The sequence below is a fragment of the Motacilla alba genome, chromosome 1A, assembly GCF_015832195.1.
Source record: "Motacilla alba alba isolate MOTALB_02 chromosome 1A, Motacilla_alba_V1.0_pri, whole genome shotgun sequence".
NCBI classification, from domain to species: Eukaryota; Metazoa; Chordata; class Aves; order Passeriformes; family Motacillidae; genus Motacilla; species Motacilla alba.
Genome location: NC_052031.1, coordinates 21,485,132 through 21,504,667, shown reverse-complemented (window position 1 = coordinate 21,504,667; position 19,536 = coordinate 21,485,132). Strand labels below are relative to the sequence as shown.

General features: G+C 39.1%; 1 protein-coding gene across 1 annotated transcript; it reads left to right on the top strand.

Annotated features, from left to right (window-relative positions):
• The first annotated feature begins 901 nt into the window (after positions 1 to 901).
• Positions 902 to 18,897, top strand: LOC119708723 (hyaluronidase-1-like). Its single transcript, XM_038155463.1, has 4 exons — positions 902 to 1,237; positions 9,977 to 10,930; positions 17,070 to 17,159; positions 18,304 to 18,897. Exons 2-4 carry the CDS (start codon positions 10,013 to 10,015, stop codon positions 18,730 to 18,732), a joined length of 1,437 nt encoding a protein of 478 aa, XP_038011391.1. The 5' UTR covers positions 902 to 1,237; positions 9,977 to 10,012; the 3' UTR covers positions 18,733 to 18,897.
• Positions 18,898 to 19,536: the final 639 nt, after the last annotated feature.

Genomic DNA, 19,536 nt, shown 5'->3' with positions numbered 1-19,536 from the left:
CAAATGCCTCAGCCTTGGGAAACCTTAATTTGGAGCTCAGTCAAGGATGAGGCACAGGCCCATAGGAAACTTGCCTTTATTATTTCCAAGGCTCAGGCAGCTACCTGCTTCCTATTTAATCCAAATAGCTTTGCAGAATCAGAGACAAATGTGGCAAGAACAATAACAAAAGTGTCTGTAGTTGTTCCAATAATTCTTTTTACTCGTTTCCTGTATTTGTTTCAAATTTAATACTTCAATGGCAACAGTCATGCTTGACAAGATGAGGAAACCCAAGGCTTCCTTCTTTTACACTTCACAATTCCCACATGGGGATATGGACATTTTTGACCTCTTAGTCTGCATTGTTAGGATACACAAATGCCCTTGACCATCACAGCTCTGTACACAGGGACTCTTTCTGTCCATCCCTGTACGTCTGATGGGGGTTTGACTGGTCATGGAGGTGGCATATAGCTGTTGAAGCTTCTGACCCACTTTAAAAGCCTCTTTGTGGAGCTGTGATATTGCTGATCCCTTTTGCCCTTTGGTCACCCACACCATCCCATGGCATGCAGACACTGGATCAGGGACCAGTGGCCCCTGGGCTCCACTTCCATGTGCCATGTTCAAGGAATAGCAAAGACTGAGCACTTCATATTTAGTTTTAGGGAGGATTATGAGCAAATGATAGAATCATGGAATGAGTCTGGAAAAGATCATCCCTGGGGAACACCGCTAGTCACTAGCTGCCAACTGGATTTGAGTCCATTCACCACTAAAGCTTTGGACTCAGACACCCAGCCAGTTTTTAAAATAACTCTTCCTGAAGTGCTTTGTTTGCTTGGTTTTGCCAGCATCCCTGCTTCTCCCCGTGCTGCAATGACCTAGATGTCCCTTGTGCTAATGCCTGTCGCTGCTGAGTCCAGAGTGTGCAACTCTCAAAACACAATTCCCCTCAAACAGCAGCCTGGTCAATCCCGAATCAGGTCATAAAAGCAGGCAATACACAATTATTTATTACAGAAAGAGCTCAGATGCTTACAAGTAATACATCTACCTTTTCAATGAATTTATTTACTTATTTTAAAATTACATGACGAGTGTTTAGGTAAAATTCTGCTCTCATCTTCAAATGCCCTCAGTTTCCCATTAGTTAAAAGCCCACTCATTAGGAGGAGCACATTCCTGGGACAAACACATCAGCTGTTGTAAATTGTTTCAGCGAAGTTTTCTGCTATTCATTGATTTTGTAGAGGTAAGTGCCATGTTATTTACTCAGTTGACAATCAGTAAAGACAAAGTTTTCACTTCTGCTTGTAGTCTACCAGTTAGGAAGGATTTCCCTGTTGTTTTCTGTACCATGCCAATTCTGGACTGTATTTTATTTCTTGGTTTGTGCTTTTATCTGTCAAATAGCTATTTGGTGCTTAACACTCCAATGTGTAACAGCAGTTTTAGTTTAGAAAACTGGTACTGATGCTCTTTGTGAATAAGATTCACATTTCAAAAAAAAAAGAGTAATGTTTTGACTTAAACGATATTTCAGAATTTGATTTATCAATTTAGTACTTAAACACACTGGGCTGTGCATGCAATTCTGCTCACCCAGAGAGCAGCTAATCTCATGCTGCTTGGATATTTAATCCCATATGAATAATAAAAAAATACTTCTTTCATTAGAAGCAAAACATTCAGGGGAATTTTTTCCAAATGGCTGTCACACCTACGAACAGTGCATTCTAAAATATCTCAAGAGGAGCCCAAAAGAAATGCAGTTTGTTTTTTGAAAATGAGTTCTATTCATGAATGACTGGTGTCAATGTATTGTGCTGGGGTTTTTGTAGAGCTAAAGGTATTTTAAATTCATTTATTTGAAACAATGTAGACAACAAACTAAGCTGTGTATTGGCATGCAAATACAGTGTTAAGTTAATTTCACCTCAAATGCTTTACACGTATTTTCCAATTTGTTTTGAGTTTCTTCCACCAAAGTGTAATATTCCCTTTTTTATTATCTAAAGAATAGCAATTATTTACTGCAAGAAGAGATTTACAGTGGAAATGCAGAAATGTTTGAAGAGTTTGCCAACATATTAGGATTTTTTAGCTGACTAAAGGATACATTTTTCCTCTCACAAGATTATAAATGCTTAATACTTCCATGAATTCAACTGGAATATTTCCAGATTTATACCCCTCAATTAATTTCAATTGAATTTTCTTGAATTACAATATCTGAAAGCATAATTTATCTTTTTGTGAGCTAAAGTTAATTTAGCTTAGAGCATTTTCTCAAGAATAAGCCAAGGCCTGATTGTAGGCATTCTCTCTGTTATCAATTTGACTTAATTTTCTCTCTTATAAGTGCCTCTAATAACAATAAGCCTTTCAGAAAATGAATGTGTGAATTTAGCAGATGGTGTGAAAGAAGCTAAACTATTTTAAATGCTTTGCAACAATGTAAATTCATGTATTATTTATTGTACAGTATTACCAATTCATACATTCTTATGAGCTATTAAAATTCCATGCCAGAAGGTAGGATGTATTCTATTAGTGTCAATTAATGTTCATGGTCTTCAGTTAAGAATATTTAGTGATAAAATTAGAAGGAAAATCTATAAAAAAGTGAGAACTTTACAGAGTGCTGGTGGTTGGCACTTTAATTTTTACCCATTGAAGGTCAGAGCCAGAAGAGAGTACTGAACCATGCTGAAGATATCAATCTTCATTATTCAGGGAATTAAGGCTTTAACAGCTCTGATAATCAATATGGCTTCTCTAACAGGTATAACCCACCAGTTTATTTTTCTCCTTTACTCTTTGCATGTGGAGAAGAAAAAGATACTAAATGGCAGATAAAAGTTTAAACTTTTGACATAAATTTTGCAACTTTAAATCTTGGAATATTTTTCCTAGGATACCTTTGTCTTCAGTTTATAATGCAATAGAAGCAGATGGACTGGAATTGAAAATAACAATGCATCAGGCTTTTGCATAAAAAAAAAAATTAGATCAGTGATTAATGTATTAGATGCAAGCTAAATTCATGTATTTGATGTGTAAAATGGTATAATACTCCTGATATTTCTTTCATACACAAAATACTTCTTGTACTCAATCCTTCAGTAATTGAAAAATTGTTTGTGGCACATATGTATTCAATCTCCCTCTACTGCACAGATAGATTTATACCATATTACTTTATCTTCCCCTGGTATTCAAAGTGTCATCAATAATCTGCAGTGATTTAAATGACAGCACAATCTTTTAACTAGTATAATGCTGGGACTCATGATTTGTATCTTTATTTTCCCTCTGTCACTGTGCTGAGTAGCCCTCAATCTTCCTGGTGCTAGTGAACGGACTTGGCAGAAGAAACAATGTGTGTGAACATGAAGCAGTCTGGCTTCTAATAATTACAGACAGATGCATTACAGGTGGAGGAGGATAGACCAGGACATAGGGAGTACTACAATACTTATTTTTAGTAGAATAATTTCAGGCTCCATGGGAAAAATATCTTGTCAATACCAGGTTTTTTTCCCTTTCATTTCCATGTTTCCTTGCAGTCTTTTCTCTGAGTTTAAAGCATGACACCAGCTGCACATAACAGAAAGAATAAAACTAAACAGGAATTGCCAAAGCAATTCTGCCCCAAAACTTATTTACTGTTAATCTTTGATATGCACCAAAAAATGTCCTCTGGCATTTTCCATTTGCTTTTACATGAATAATCCACAGTGCACAAAAACATCAGCAATGATGGCATATACTTGGATCTCCATTTCCTTGATCTTTGAATTTCTTCTCATATCTTTTGCATGAAAATAGAGATGCTACTCCATGCTTTGCAACCTAGTATTTATGCTCACCTAATGGAACTGAACTGTAATATGTCAATCATATGTTCATTTCTGAACTTTGATCTTTTAGGAAGATTGCAAATATAGAATTGGAATTATACAATGATTTGGGTTGGAAAAGACCTTAAGTTTCATTCAGTTCCAACCCCCCTGTCATGGGCAGGGATGCCACCCACCAATCAGGTCGCTCAAAGCCACATCCAACCTGGCCCTGAACATTTCCAGGGATAGGGCACGCACAGCTTCTCTGGCTAACCTGTGCCAGAGCCTCACCACCCTCACAGTGAAGAATTTGTTCCCTGCATCTAATCTAAACTTACTTTCAATTTGAAGCCATTCCCCCTTGTCCTTTCACTACATGCCCTGGTAAAAAGTCCTTATGCATCTCTCCTTTAGGCCCCCATTAGGTACCAGGAGGCTGCTCTCAGGTCTCCCCAGAGCCTTCTGTTTTCCAGGCTGAGCAACCCCAACTCTGTCAGCTTGTCTTTATAGGAGGGGCACTCTGAGCATCTGAGCATCTTCATCATCCCCTTCTGCACACACTGGAACAAATCCACGTCCTTCTTCTATTGGGGGTCCTGGAGCTGGATGCAGCATTCCAGGTGGGTTCTCATGAGGGCAGAGTAGAGAGGCAGAACAGCTCCCCTGGACTGCTGGTCATTATTCTCTTCATGCAGCCCTGGGTGTGGGTGGCTTGCTGGCCTGCAAACACAGGATGCTGGGTCATGTTGAGCTTCTCATCAACCAACACCCCAAGTCCTTCTCCTCAGGATGTTCTTGTCCTTCTGTCCATTTTTAACTTGGGACCTAATCGGAGAAATATAACTGGAGAATGAAAAAGATATGTGAGTCAAGAGACTGAAAGCTGGTAGTTGTGAAGATACAGTGGATGCTTCATCTGTCTCTAATGCAGTTTTACATTTTGGACCACAGAAGGTTTCAAGACAGACTACTTCTGTTAAGATGGTATTCTCTGTCCATTTTTCCAGCTTACTCATGAAAGCCATTCTTCAATAAAAACATAAAAACCAAGAATTTTTGCATAGTTCTCAAACAGTAAAATAACAACAGGGTCAGACCAAGACAGAGACAAAATGGACAGATTTGGTCATTCCTGTATTTCCTAAGAAGACAGAGAAATAGACAAACGTGTAGACAAACACATTGCAAATACATATGATATGCATATAAACTATACCTCATAGGGAATAATGTATCCATGCACAAGATTTTTTAAAATTATTTGCAAGCAACTTTGAAATGTGATTGTGTGGCAGAAAACTCCCCCCTTAAATACAGTAGAATTTTCTGTATTTCTTAGCCCTAATAATAACTTCTGCACCAAATGAGGTCAGCCTACATTCAAAAAAGGACACTTGTAGCTGCCAATTTTATACATTCCTCAGTGGAATTCAAACAATTCAGTTTCATTTTCTCCCTTTTTGTCATCAGATTTTATTTCATTTCCTAGAAAAATAATTCCCTATGATTAGAAGTACTAGTTTAAATGAATATGTTTGCCACGAAACTAAGTGTGAAGTATGCTCAGCAGTTGCAAGACAGGAGTCAATAGCACATATGAGAGGCTGAAAACAAACTTGGAGAAATGTTGTAAATCTGGTTTAGATCACAAAACATGACTCTTTTGTTGGAAAAATAACCTTTCCTCTGTGAGTTAAATGTACTCTTTCCTATTCTGGATTTTAAATTATGTTAATCAGATACTGCTTTTGAGGGAATAATAAGTGGCTGTTACCACAGGAACTACAGATTTTTTTTTTAAGTTTGTTTCTGAATTTTGAAGTAATTATTGAGTTCAATGACAGATGTGCATACTTCACAGATTAAACCAGTTGTGTTATAGCTAATTGTATGGACTATACTTCAAGTCAGCACATAAATGAGTATAAAATCAGAGGATGGCTTTGCTGGCTGTTATGAGGTTGTGTTGTCTGGTTATATGACCAATATGAAAATCATAATAAGCAGCAGCTGCAATGTCATCTGTTGCAGTGCAAAAAATGCTGGGATAATCAATAAAAACCATTAGAGAAGAATTGTCCATCTAGAGAACACCATTGATCTGTATTGGAACACATGGTGTGCAAATAGGTTTCTTTAGCACGAGAGTCTATGTTTTCATGAATTTTAAATGGTACATTTTGTAATTAAAGCGTGCAATTAAGATGTCTAGTTCAGTTGTTTTCAACTATTTGGAAATCAAAATAAAGTGGAATTCTGACTTATAAACACAGTTGAGTATGGGTTGGACTAGGCAGTTCCTTGGGAAAAGTAAATGTTTGCAATTTTTACAAAAATTAAGAGACGAATATGCAGACATGAACTGATCTTTCAAGAAATTCAAGAAATGGCAAAATTCCGGCTTACTAAAGGATATATTGAAGTCCAGCCACAACCTTCTTCATTGTAGACTGCATAACAGAAACTGAGGCAAATAGAAAACTAAATGTTATTTTGTGTAGTGAAAACATGATTCAGAATTTCCTGAATAAATAAAAAACTTTCATCAGCTTTGCGAGATTTGTGGTCAGTCCTCATTTCATTTACTTATGAACTCATTTTTGTTTTTAGAATATAGAGCAGAAACTCTGAGAGTATATTCTGCTCTGAAAATACTGTAGTGCCACAGACAGCTATCTGCATGTTTGAGAAGTGAAACTGACCATGATAATGTGTCATTGAATCAAAAAAAAAAAAGAAAAAAAGAAAAAAAGGGAGAATTTGAACCAAAGTTGATAATGAGCTTCAGGGAAGAATCGTTAGTGTCTGTGCTCATTAAAATCAGGGATTAAAGCACTCCAATTAGTGCCCATGCATAAGAGTAAAAAGGACGAAGTCCAATGACAGAGCAATGGACATTGTAATAAAAGATGTTTTGTTCTTGTTTAGAGGTTCCTTCATGCATTTGGGAAACAACATATAATTTATTTTCTCGTCATTCAGAACTATAGGCTTGTTTTCAAAACTTGTTTCCCTTGCCTTTAGAAGACTTTTTAAAGAAAAAGTATCCATAATTAAATTCCCATCTGCAAAACACACCAGACTTAATTGCAGATTAATGCAACTATATTGGAACTTTTTCAAATGATGATTTTTTCTTCTAATTATCTCCCCTTTAAGGAACTGTGTATATGGCAATGTCTCCTGTGTGGAATAAAAAGTAGCATGAAAAGTGAGATGCTTTGCAATGAAATGCAGTGCTTTAATTGCAGTGAGATGCTTTAGCCATCTCAAAGGTAGGCATGTCATCTATGCACTTATCATCTTATTTTTTTTGTAGTATTCATCTTGCAGATGCAGAAGTCTGCATGTCTAGAGTTGAGCAGCAGGTTGAGCCTTCTTCACAATTTCAAAGATTTGGTTAATCCAAATATTGAGAATTATTTGACATTTCCTGAGATAAATGTTTTCATTTTGTCACGTGTGATTCGTCCTGAGTGAACAGCTCTGGGGGTGAGCCAGGTGATCTCCAGAGGTCCCTTCCAGCTTCAACCACTCTGTTATTTAAAGTCTTGTCAGGGGCTTTAAAATCTTGTCAGGCAACAAGAATTGCCCAAGAACTAAAAATACATAACTTAAAATTACTCTGCAATATTATCTCATGACTTAACTCTGTTATGATTTATTATCTGCAAAATTCTAATGTCCAGGGCTCTCAGATCTAGACAAGAACTGTACTGTGTTAGTCATTAATATCTAAAACACTGATCTAATTATATGTACATAATAACACAAGGCTGAACAATCCGGCATTTGGATTGTGGGAACAGGAAGCTGGGATCTTTTCCCAGATCTTCTCTTACACAGAAATTCACTAAAGGTCTTTTTCATGATGCTCTTCCCATTTTCTCTGAGCAACCACTTTTTGAGAAAATTGGTGTTAATCTTATCGATTTGTTCAGGCGTACTGCAAAGCAATCCAGTTCAAATAATGAAAAATCACTTACCAATGTAGTAAGACCATTTGCTACATCAAAGAAGAAATGCAGAGTACTGTGGTGTGTACCTCAGTTTGTATAAAACAGGAGGGGAAAGGCAGTTTTTGTGGCTTTTTTGTTTGTTTGTTTGTTTTTCTCAGGCCGTGGCATTATTTAGATGATTATGCAAGACTGCAGGAAAATGGAGAAAAATATACCAGTTGCAAGCATAAGACTTCCTTGCAATAGATCAGTGCAGTGAAAATAACCTTCTGTCCCTTTTGAGCAGGCAGGCTTTTAAGTAGTGTTGGCTTGGTCGCAATGGCCCATTGCACTCAAGGATGTTGTCCTTAATAGGATCTAGAGAATTATTGACAACATTTTAAAACTTGGGTGCTAAATCTATATTTAAGTCTACAGAGCAAGCATTCAGAGAGTGGATGAGGAAACAACAGAGCATAACTCTCTTGAGGGCTTGCTCCTGGGAAATCCTGTGTCTTGGCTTCTTGCAGTCCCACCTTTCCCTCCCTATTCCAGCCAGAGTTCCATGCAAATTGCTTCCTTCTCATCTTGGGAAGCTGCTCTCCTATCAGACCGCAGGGGAGGGAACTCAATGCTTTTCTGGGACTGAGGATGGAAAACCACAAAACTGAGGACAGAGAAGGTCTGTTCTGTAGGAGACACAAGGACAAAGTAGAGTTTAAGGGAAAGGCAGAAAAGTAGGAGAGCAGTGTCAGACAGGAAAAGATCCATCAAACTCAGAGGATGGAAGAATGGCGTGGAAGGACAAATGAAAGAGAAAGAAATCCTGGATTATATAACTTATTAAAGCAAACATATTTTCAAACAGGGGAAAGCTCTTTTAGTCAGTGATTAACTGATGTTAACTGAGGAAATACCAGGGACAAGTAAAACTAGGCTTTACAGGCAAGGAAAGAATCACTAAAATTTATGTAAAAATAGGGAAACATCCAGTTTTAGACATTTAAAAATCACGTGTCTGGTGCATGCAATTGAACCTGCAATTGAACACTATGATTGCAGTAATTTAACATGTGCCTAAAATGGTGAACGATAGAAAATAACAACTGAGGTGATAAACTGTGTATATTCATAGAGAAATCTTTTTAATCATCTTTGTAGCATAAAAAGATCAGCAGAGAAATCTGAATAACAAACCCAGGACAGAGCTGATTTGTGCTTCTTGGTGATGAGACTGGAGCAGAGGCAGATTTTGGAGCAGAGGCAAATTCTGGAGCAGCCACTTGTGGACATGGGGTACAAAGCAGGTGTGTGTCCGGGGTACCAGCAGCCTTGCAGCTCTGGCAGCTCCCAGAGTGCTGCAGCCCCAAGCCAGTGTGACTATCAGGGAAAATATCAGACCCTGAAAGGAAAAATTAATATGAATTCTCTTCATTTCTAAAAACTAGCCCCTTTTTCAAAGACACAGCATGTTCTTTCAGCTAGTTCATATCTGTTTAATGTAATTTATCTTTTTTAACATAAAGATACTTAATTTGTCTTTGGAATAAGTAGCTTAGACCACTAAGTCATTAATAGTATCCCTCTCCTAGCCTGCTGATTGATTATCACTCTTGCATCTATTCATTTAGAAAATGAAAATGAAATTCAGGGGTAGATAACAATATTTTCATATCCTGAAAATTGAAGAGTTTCTGAGTTGTCTTCATTAATCTATGTGGGGTAGAAGTGTCTGCCTTTTGTTTAAATTACCTTTCCTATTGTGACCATTTGAATATACAGATAGTAAAGGCTGTAGCCCTGCTGTGATGATTTCTAGGCAAGTCAGACTGACCATAGCAGAGCTTGTTTGGAAGCTGAAATTTTGAATGAGCGCACATTCTTTTTTTATACTGTCATTTTAGGTTATTATTTTATTATCTAGTTTTGTAGACATGAGGGACCAAATAAATGTTGTGGAAAGGTCTAAAACAACTGTGTGAGGAGTCTGGGTAAAAAGGAAGTGAAGTTTCCAGACTGTAGTCCATAAAAACATTTTTCAAAGCATTTGAAATTAGGGTCCACTTTTACATGATCAGTTTTCCGTTTTTCTCTCTTTGCACTGAGTTTAATGTTATCAAAAGCAAATCAAACCAAAAGACATTCCTTTATCATCAAATTTGCCTCCACGCTGCCCTTCTAACATCTTACCTTGGTTTTGTTTTCAAGGGCACGTCGCAGCAATTCCCCAGGAAAGGCCAGGCCATGGCTGTTCAGGCCAAGGCGTTGGCAGTAGTGGCACTTCTGGCTCTGGGTGATGCTGCCCTGCCGAAGCCAGCACGGGCTCCCCTGGTTCTGCACAAGCCTTTCCTGGTGGTTTGGAACGCGCCCACCGAGCAGTGCCGGCTGCGCTACAAGGTGGACCTGGATCTCGCTGTTTTTGACATTGCGTCCAACACCAACGAGACTCTGAGTGGATCCAACGTGACAATCTTCTACCACAGCCACTTGGGGTACTACCCCTATTACTCAGATAACGGGGATCCCGTTAATGGAGGGGTGCCCCAGAATGAAAGTCTTATCAAACACCTTAGCAAAGCAAAGTCTGACATTGATTACTGCATACCCATGAAGAAATTTCAGGGACTTGCAGTCATTGATTGGGAAAACTGGAGGCCCCAGTGGGATAGGAACTGGGGCAATAAAAGCATTTATAGAAATAAATCTCTCGAGATCGTTAGGAGACGACATCCTCGGTGGTCAGAGGACAAAATTAGGAAAGTGGCTAAAGAGGAATTTGAAAATGCTGGCAGGAGTTTTATGAATAACACCATCCTTCTGGCCGAGCATATGAGACCAAACGGTTTGTGGGGTTACTATCTTTACCCAGACTGCTACAATTATGACTACAAAGAACACCCCCAGACATACACAGGGAAATGCCCAGCCATTGAGTCTTTCCGCAATGACCTCCTGCTTTGGCTGTGGAAGGAAAGCACTGCTCTCTACCCTTCTATATACCTGGATTATATTCTGAAGTCAAGTCCAAACGCACTAAAATTTGTTCACTATCGGGTTAAAGAGGCAATACGTGTTGCCTCAATTGCTAGAAAAGACTATGTTTTGCCTGTATTTGTTTATTCCAGACCTTTTTATGCCTATACTTTTCATGTTTTAACAGAGGTAAGCAGACAGACTTCTTTGAAAATGTAGAAATTAGAAATAGCCTCTTAGAAAAAATATGTTCTAAAAGCACTTACACATTTGTTTTTCATATTTAAGCCAGCCCCCTGAGAGGAAATACTGTAGTCACAGAACAAAACTCTATGCCTTTCAAGAGTTAATATTGCACTGGTTTGGTCTACCTCTGTGAGATAACATTGTATATTTTTAATGAAGATAGTTTAGAAAGAAAGTACAAAGAAATATATTCCTTAAGGAAGTATTTCATTGTGATATTTTTATTTTTCAGGGCAGCTTGTGAAACGAGCTTTACAGATATTGTGACGTTTAAAATTCATTAGTGCAATGGAAAGATAAACTTTCACGAGAAAGGATCCTCAGGGCTTTTTTGTTTCTTTATGCAAATGTAAATTCATTCAATATAGAAATAAACTAGTTCAAGTAAAGCAATCTGTCCTGGAGTTCCTAACTCCTGCATGATGAGCATTGGCCATCTATTTTCGACTTTTTCAACATCTTCATGTCTAACTTTTAGTGCTAAACTGTGGAGTCTTTTTATCAAAGAAACCCAGTTTTTGAGTCATGCAATGTTCCATCAACCAGTATTCAAGTGCAATAAATATGTGGTGGCCACAACACTGATGGTAAATTATATATGTGCAAATCTCAGACTTTCTGGATAGATAATGATGATTGTTGCTCTGACTTTGTTTATGCACATAATAGACATGCACAGGCGCTTATTCATTTCTCTAATAGTTGCTTCAAGTGCCAAAAGCTTCTCTTTGGTTTCTACCAATTCCATGAGAAAGGAGAAAATCTGGGATAGGGAACTCATGGAAATAACCCCTTGGTGACAAAGGGCATCTGGGGGTGCCCCCTCCCTTTATTTTATGGAGAGTTGCATGGGAGACTCCTTCTAATGCTGCCAGAGACAAGTTCCTGACTCAAACCAGAAGAGAAGAAGGGAGAAAAGTAGCAAGGGAAAAGGCAAAGTTCAGTCCAGTGAGCCACAGGCTGTGGGGGGCTTCAGCCTGGAGCTGGAGCTGAGGAGGTGCAGCAGATCCCTGAGAGCCTGAGAAATATTTCAGGCTGACCCCAGGAAGCAAATGATACTTTAAGGCTGCCCCTGAAAAGCCAATTGTACATAGAAGTAATAAGGAATTTGGTCTGATTCATTTTCAGCAACCAGGAACTCTCTGGAGCTGTTTCCTCTGTGGAAATCACAGGTGCCAGCTGACTCAGAAATCATGGGCAGATAGGCCAGCCAGGTCCTGGAGGCAAGGAGTCTGGGCTCAGTACAGGCAGGATGCCACCCAGAACAACCTTCCCTGAAGAACTCAGGCTAGGAAATAAATAAGAATTCTTCAAATGGAGTCTGCAATAATACAGTTTTATAAAATTAATTAGTCCCTTGATCAATATAAAAATACCATGAATATTACTGAAAGCTATGAAAACTAGCATGCTGTTATCAGTTATGTGTGAGTTCAAAATCTGTGGTGATACATAGTTACTGTTTTACCTTAAACTGTTTTCTGAACAGCACAGTAGCAATTTAGAGTGATACATCTCCCAGGCTACATTCTTTAATTCACCAGCCTGCTTTCTAGTTGCATGTATCCATTTACTTTTAGATGCTTGAAAGATTGCTTAACTTTGCAGGCAGGAAAGATCTTTACATAGCCGGAGAAACATATTTGGATTATGCTCCAAATTTTCTACATATTTTCTAATAAGGACAGCATGAGCAGGGTACTCAACATGGGACAGGGCTTAACGCGGCCAGACTACACACATCATCTGTGAGAACAGCTTGGGGTCTGACAGGAACTTGCAGGGTTGTATTTAAAAACATAGAAATGATCCCAAAAATAATGTTCTTGTATTCTTTCATAGCCCTGGAGCCACGGGGATAATTTAAATGTGGTTTTGTATGTTCAGGTTTTAGATTAGGTTGGAGCTTCTCATTTGACCCATGCCAAGCTCCTCCTAAGTGATGCTCACAAAGTTACAAACAAGGCATGAAACCTCTGAGCTCCAGAAACAGTATGTGTGAAGGTGACAAGGAAAGATCCCAGGACAATGACATCCAGGCTAAATGGCCACAGAAAAATCAGGACAGTGGGCAGATGGGATAGTTCCCTGACCTCTGTCAGAGACTGGGCCAGGACAACCACAGCCTTGCTCCATCGAGCTGTGCAAGAGCTGTGCTTTCTATTCCAACAGAAACACTACTGACATTCAAGACTTGTGAGCAAGCTCTTCTGTTCAAAGGGCTTATGTGAAATTGCACAGTGGGGTCAGAAGAAATGGTTGTGAGTCAGTCACTGAGGGAGAGACACAGGTCTATCAAACCTTCAGAAAGATGAAAAGCCCAGGTCTCAGACAGATGCTGTAGCTGTGTGTGCTGTACCTTTCACCCTGACTGCATCTGGAAATCAGGTGAGTTGTGCATAAGGTGTCTGAGAAATTAATCCTCCTTTTTGTCTTGGAAACAATTTATAAATTCTGAATTGGGATCCAAATCAATATGAAAATTTTTTGTATTTGCTAGAAATGTGTATAAGCAGTTTGCCATCTGTAGGGTATTTAGAAACTTTCTGCTCAGACAATTCACTACTAAGCTTGTGGGGGAGGGAAGTCACACAGTAGCATCTGTGCTTCCTGAGTAGATGGCTGAAATCATTAATAAAGCAGGATGACAACTGGCAAATGATTAATAATGGATAGCAGTCCTGTTGTTCCCCTGCAGATAGTCTTTGATAACCAGGTGTGCAGGTGTATAGAGACCAACCCCTGCAACCAACCCCTGCTTGAACTACTGTTGCTGAATACAGAAAACTCTTGTCTGTAACCAAGGCTCTTCAATATTACAGATAAACACTTATTTTTCTTTCCTCAACATGTGACTAGAACTGACTGTCTTGTTTCACATTCATCTCGAGCTCCAAAACAGAACGTTTAGTTCACCTCCTATTCTTTTAAGGTCCAGTGCAGTGACTTGGGTGATCTAAATAAAAAGAAACATGGGCAGACAGTAGAACCTTCTCCCTGCCAAATCAGGTGTCCATTTGGGGATAGCCCAGCCTAGTCTTGAGGACCTTAGGTAGTTGCACACTGCCCCCAAAAGCTTGAACAAAAATGAGCATCACAAGGGAAGAGGCTTGTTGACTTGTTAATCATTTGGATAAATACCAGTCACCAAAGTCTGACACAAGAAACAAATTAGGATTCCCCAGCTAGACAAATGATAAGATGTTAATATTCAAAATATCTATTTTTTAAAATTGCATGTTTTCTTCCATATGAGGCTTTTACTACACTCTCAAAGAAGATCCATTCCAGTGAGCCCCCCCAATGCCAAGCTGTGCTGTGTGAGAAGGGGCACATGGTTCAGTCCCAAAACCAGGCCTGCTGTGTCTGAGTCTGCTGGTGGAGTTCATGTGCCTCATTCAGTTCTTCATTATTAACACAAATTCATCATAAGCTGTAGTGGGTTTCCACTTATTTCTCTTTCTCTCCTTTGAACATTCATTGAGTTGGTGCAAAGTGAAATGGCATCACACAGAGATGTCATCTGAAACCTCATGATGAAGGTAACCCTCTCCACAGGGTTATCTGGAGATTATATATCAGACCAGCTCTTTCTATTTCTCTCCTTCTGGGAAGGACTCCTAATTCTTGACCTTTGTTCCAAAGAATACAAAAAGAGGAAATGTAAGGTATAAGGAAAGGGTTTAAATGAAGTCCTATAAAATATTTTTGTGGTGAACTGCTGTTTTCACCAGCATCTATCACCTGTGCAGGTTCTGTAAGAGTCCTTTCAGAATCCCTAGGAAAACATACCTTCCAATAAAATGCCAAATTTTGGCCTTAGCCAAAGATAACTGCTGGATTTCTCAGTGTTGTCAAGTTAGTGATTCTAGATTGCAGGAAAGTGGAAGAGTAGGTGTCTCAGGGACTTAGGTGTGAAATTATCAGTGCCATTGAACTTCACATATCTAGAGGCCTGGATGAACTTTAAGGATTAGTTTTGTCAGTTTTATATCCATTTGCATTAGACATGAAGTGCTGTTATATTTTTGTGGATCTGATAAAACTAACAAAAGAAAGATGTGGAATATAGGGTTATAAAAACTAGATTTACTGACTTCTGGTCAAGCACTCTAATTCCCAGAGCATATTACTTACAAAAAATTTATTTCAGGGTTTTCTCATGTCCTAGATCATCCAGTAATCCTAAATATTTATTGATTGTTTATTCTGGATGTCTGATAAGTTTTAATTTTTTTTTAATGACATCTGAAATGTGTTAGTGCAAAATCACTCAACCATCATGCGAGTGATGTAGAATCACAGTCCAGTCTTTGCATTTGGGTAAACTTCATAAAATGTTTTGCAGATGACAAAGGCCTAGGAACCCTCATTACCAACAGAACAGACTGAATTTCACATTCTTTTAACATTTGATATTTTGATCTTTAATTAACATACTCTTTTTTTTTAAAGAAAAAACCTGATTAATTAATTAATTCCCATAGGAAATACCTGTCCTCCTTAGCCCCATTGATAATAACACTTGCAGTCCACAGGTGTGTGGATATACCACTATCCCTTAAAAAGTACTAGGGACTGTACATACATACTGGTCTGTATGTTTTTAAGAGTAATGACAGTCTCTAAAAGACTGTTTGGATGATCTACAACAACAGGAGCTTCCGGCAAGACCAGCTACACCTTAAATCACTCTGAGCTCTGCACTTAGAACCAGTAGGCAAGCTCTACTCTTCCAGACTTTTGCAGGTTCTCCTGCACTTTTTTTCCCAATCTTTAATTGAGGATCAAAGCCACTGCTCACTCTGAATTCTCTGTAATTGTCTTCAATTCTTCAGTGGCTTCTCCCTTTCCCACGATATTTATTTGTGCTTTTTTTGTATCTCTCAGGCCACAAATGTTTCAGTAATGGAAATTCCATAACTGTGCATTGATAAATCAATGCAGGCCCACTTACACAGAAGAATATATTATTTAGTAGTAATTAATAATAACACAGTTCTTTCACTCTGTAATTTTGCTTTTTTAAATTTGTCACCACCATACTGAGATAATTTGGCTGGTATTTTTGATTGTTCTCTAGTTAAAGAGTTGCAAAGACTGTGTAAAAGATCTTTTTAAAGGAATTTTTTCTTTGTCAAATTGAGAAATAATGTAATGTCTGTCATTACAAACACTGATCAAGGATTACTTTTTAAACAATTATTGTAGACAGAAATGGTTTTAGATGTAATTGAGTATGCCTTGAAATTTGAGGAAAGAAGTTCCTTCCTACATATTTTTGAAGATTTAATTGCATTTTTCTAGAGACAATATTCATAATCTCAGAGAATGGCTGTAAGACACTTGCAAGATAAATTGCCATGTGGTTGGCAAGGCACTGGTGACTCCTGTTCAACACTCAGGCTGCTGTGGTAGAGTTGTATGTGTTATTGCTATTACCATAACTCAGCTCCTTATTGGTTCAATTCTGAAAGTGGACATGGTTAAATATGCAGGTGTGTGCATTTTGTTTTTCCCCTCCTCACTTGGCACTTGTAGGAGGGAGAGAGGTTCATTTTTAAAAGATATGTTTCTTGGAGCAATAGCATTCATGCTGGTTGGAGCAGCAGCCCTGTCTGTAACTGTTGGCATGGCTAAAGCAGCATGAGTTAGACCCTGCCTAAAGCCATCAACTGCAGCCAGACACTGTGAGGGTGATCCACTGATGTGTGATCAGACTGACCATCACTTGCCAAAAATGTCCCCTAGGTAGGTTTGGTAATCATTCAAAGACTAGTACATAAAATAGATCACTAAATCCATACTCCACCCTCTTGGTTGGAGGAACCATTGTGAATAAATGATAAAGATTTCATTATTTAAGAGACACACTGATGAATGCTACCTATGCAAACCTTTGTAGAGACACTGAAGAACTTTCTAAACTAAACAGTGATTTTATTGTGAAGAATATATGACACGACTAATGTTTCCTCTGGGGGAAAAAAAAAAAGAAGCGATGCCTATATCCCAATGCTTTTTTACTTCAACTTTTGTATATTTGATTTTTCTCATGTGTGGATTTGGCCTTCTTTTTCAGAGGGATCTGGTCAGTACCATCGGGGAGAGCGCGGCTTTGGGAGCAGCTGGAGTTGTTCTCTGGGGCAGTATGCAGTATGCCAGCTCAAAGGTCAGTCAGATCAGTTTGCCAGTTCTTAGGAATCACCTCAATCACCTTAACATTAGGAGTCACCTCTTGTCTAGCACCACACCCTCCATATCTGTCTTTATCAGTGCCATCAGCCAACAAGGGAGGACGATGGCTCAGCACTACTTTCAGGTCTCATTAATTCTGTTAGGTTGAAAAGTCCTGTTGCTCCAGAGCACATTGCTGTGGGCAGGTCATTTGTAGCTCAGTGGAATAATGAGTCCAGGTGAGGAGAAAGATGTGTTTCAAAACAGTGCCATACAGATATAAGCACAGCTTGTTTTACAGTGCTCTACTTTGTAACTACGGCTGTTGTCCAGATTGACTGGGAAGGAATGGAGCCTGGAGGTGAGGTATTGTCTCCAGTTGCTAATGTTGAAATGTTACATGGAAAATAATGTCACAAGACAAGCCCTAGTTACTTCTCCCACGTTCTTCAGACTTTCATAAATAAACCTTCTTGAGGAGATGGGAGGCAGGACTGGAGTTTCCCAGGAGACATGGCAGGATAGCCCCCATTCCTAAACCTGGGCTTTGGTGCCCACTCTGCTTTTCATGCAGTCTGCTGTCCCGCCCCTGAAGTCTCTGGCAAAGTACCACTGACCTGGTCAGAGGAACCAGGAAATCCGAACTGGGACTTTCTAGTTGCAATTGCAGCAACTTCTGTGCTGGTTTGTGAATATTATGTGGCTCCTGGTAAATGGAAGATATTGGAGTGATCAGGGCCAGAGTGGTGACTTACTTTGTGCTTTAAAACCTGTTAGTCCCATGCACTTCTCCTAGTCAGCAGTTACCAGAAATCTCTGCTTAAGGAACCAGTTAGTCTCAGATGTGAACCATATGAACTCTCTTTCTGCTTCCTGGGACCCCTCCCTAGTCTCACACTATATGTTCCTACCAGGCGCTCAAATAGTAACTATAGTAGAGGTCAATACTTTTCTTATCTTACACATGGACATATACTCATTTAAACAAAATAGATCCCTCCAGTATGAAAGTCCAACAAGATTTATCTCAATGGATTACTTTAGGCAAGAACAGTTTAGTAATAGCATCTTTTTAGACATATAAACTTGGACATAATGCTAGATACTAGAAATGTGTGGTGGTCTTTTATTTTTCATAGGAGAGCTGCTTAACGGTGAAGCGGTACATCGACGGACCTCTGGGACATTATGTCATTAATGTCACCTCAGCAGCCAAGCTCTGCAGCAAAGTCCTGTGCAAGAAGAATGGCAGATGCATCCGCAAAAACAGCGACTCCTCTGCCTACCTGCATCTGTCACCTGCTGATTTTAAGATCCACGGCCGTCACTCAGAGAGGGGCCCCAGGTTCCGGGTGACTGGCAAACCCAGCCTGGAGAGCATTGAGGCCATGAAGCAGTGGTTTATTTGTCAGTGTTACCAGGGCTGGACTGGAATATTTTGTGAATTGCCTGACCAAAAGCTATTGGAACACTGGGTTCATGTAGTGTTTAGTAGATCAAGAAAACAAAGCCTTTTTACCTTCCTGTTAGGAGCCATGCAGCTCCTTCTGCTTTGTTCTACACATTGAGGTCTTCTAAGGCAGTTCAAGGGAATAAAAATAGTGCCTCCAAGAGTCCTGTTTCTTAAAAAAATTATTGTAAAGGGAAAAGGCATTCTTGATGAAATGATTTTATTCTGTTTTAGTAATTTTCTACTCCTGGAACTTTTTTAGACATTAAAAATTTTGAAAGCATTTTTTTACCTGCTCCTTTACTCCTACCTTGTGTTTCACTCATGTGTTCAACAGATAAAGTTTCAGTTGTGGCAGTGGAAATTTTATCTGAGGAAAAAAGTTGAATGAACTTGTACCATGATTCAGCCATATAGAAGTTTAAAAAGATGAACACAGAACCTCTTTGTTTTAGGGATGGGTGATTTAACATGGTGATGAGGAGAGTGCTGTGGACCAGGGATTGGGAACTGTTCTCTGCAGCTCTTGTTGAAATCAAGAGGTGCATTGTGTGAGCAGCTGCACTGTGCCCCGAGCCACATCCATTGATCCTTCTCCTTCTCCATAAGCAATGTGAGGAGTATAGAGTTAGACATCAGCACACACTTTTAAAAATTTATATTTCAGTATTTTGAGGCCTAATTTGATTCGTGTTACTTCCAGATGTATCAGTATTTCCAGTACTAGTGTTCTGCCATCAGTTCCAAAGATTCTGTCTGACTGAACATCTCTGCAGTTACTTTTAGGTGAGGGTTTCTGAGCTCTGAGAGCAGCACTGGCAGCTGGCACCCAGCAGTGCTTCTGCCTGGCCAGGAAGTAGGGAAGCTTCTTTGCTCACCCCAACCCCTTGGGAAGAAGGCATCCATGCTGCCTTTGGAGCTG

What these genes read in the sequence shown, in the direction of transcription:
- LOC119708723 (XM_038155463.1), top strand. Translation starts at nt 10,013, where the DNA reads ATGGCTGTTCAGGCCAAGGCGTTGGCAGTAGTGGCACTTCTGGCTCTG. An exon ending in CTTTTCATGTTTTAACAGAG is followed by an intron (nt 10,931 to 17,069) that starts GTAAGCAGACAG and finishes CTTCTTTTTCAG; the next exon opens with AGGGATCTGGTCAGTACCAT. An exon ending in TGCAGTATGCCAGCTCAAAG is followed by an intron (nt 17,160 to 18,303) that starts GTCAGTCAGATC and finishes TATTTTTCATAG; the next exon opens with GAGAGCTGCTTAACGGTGAA.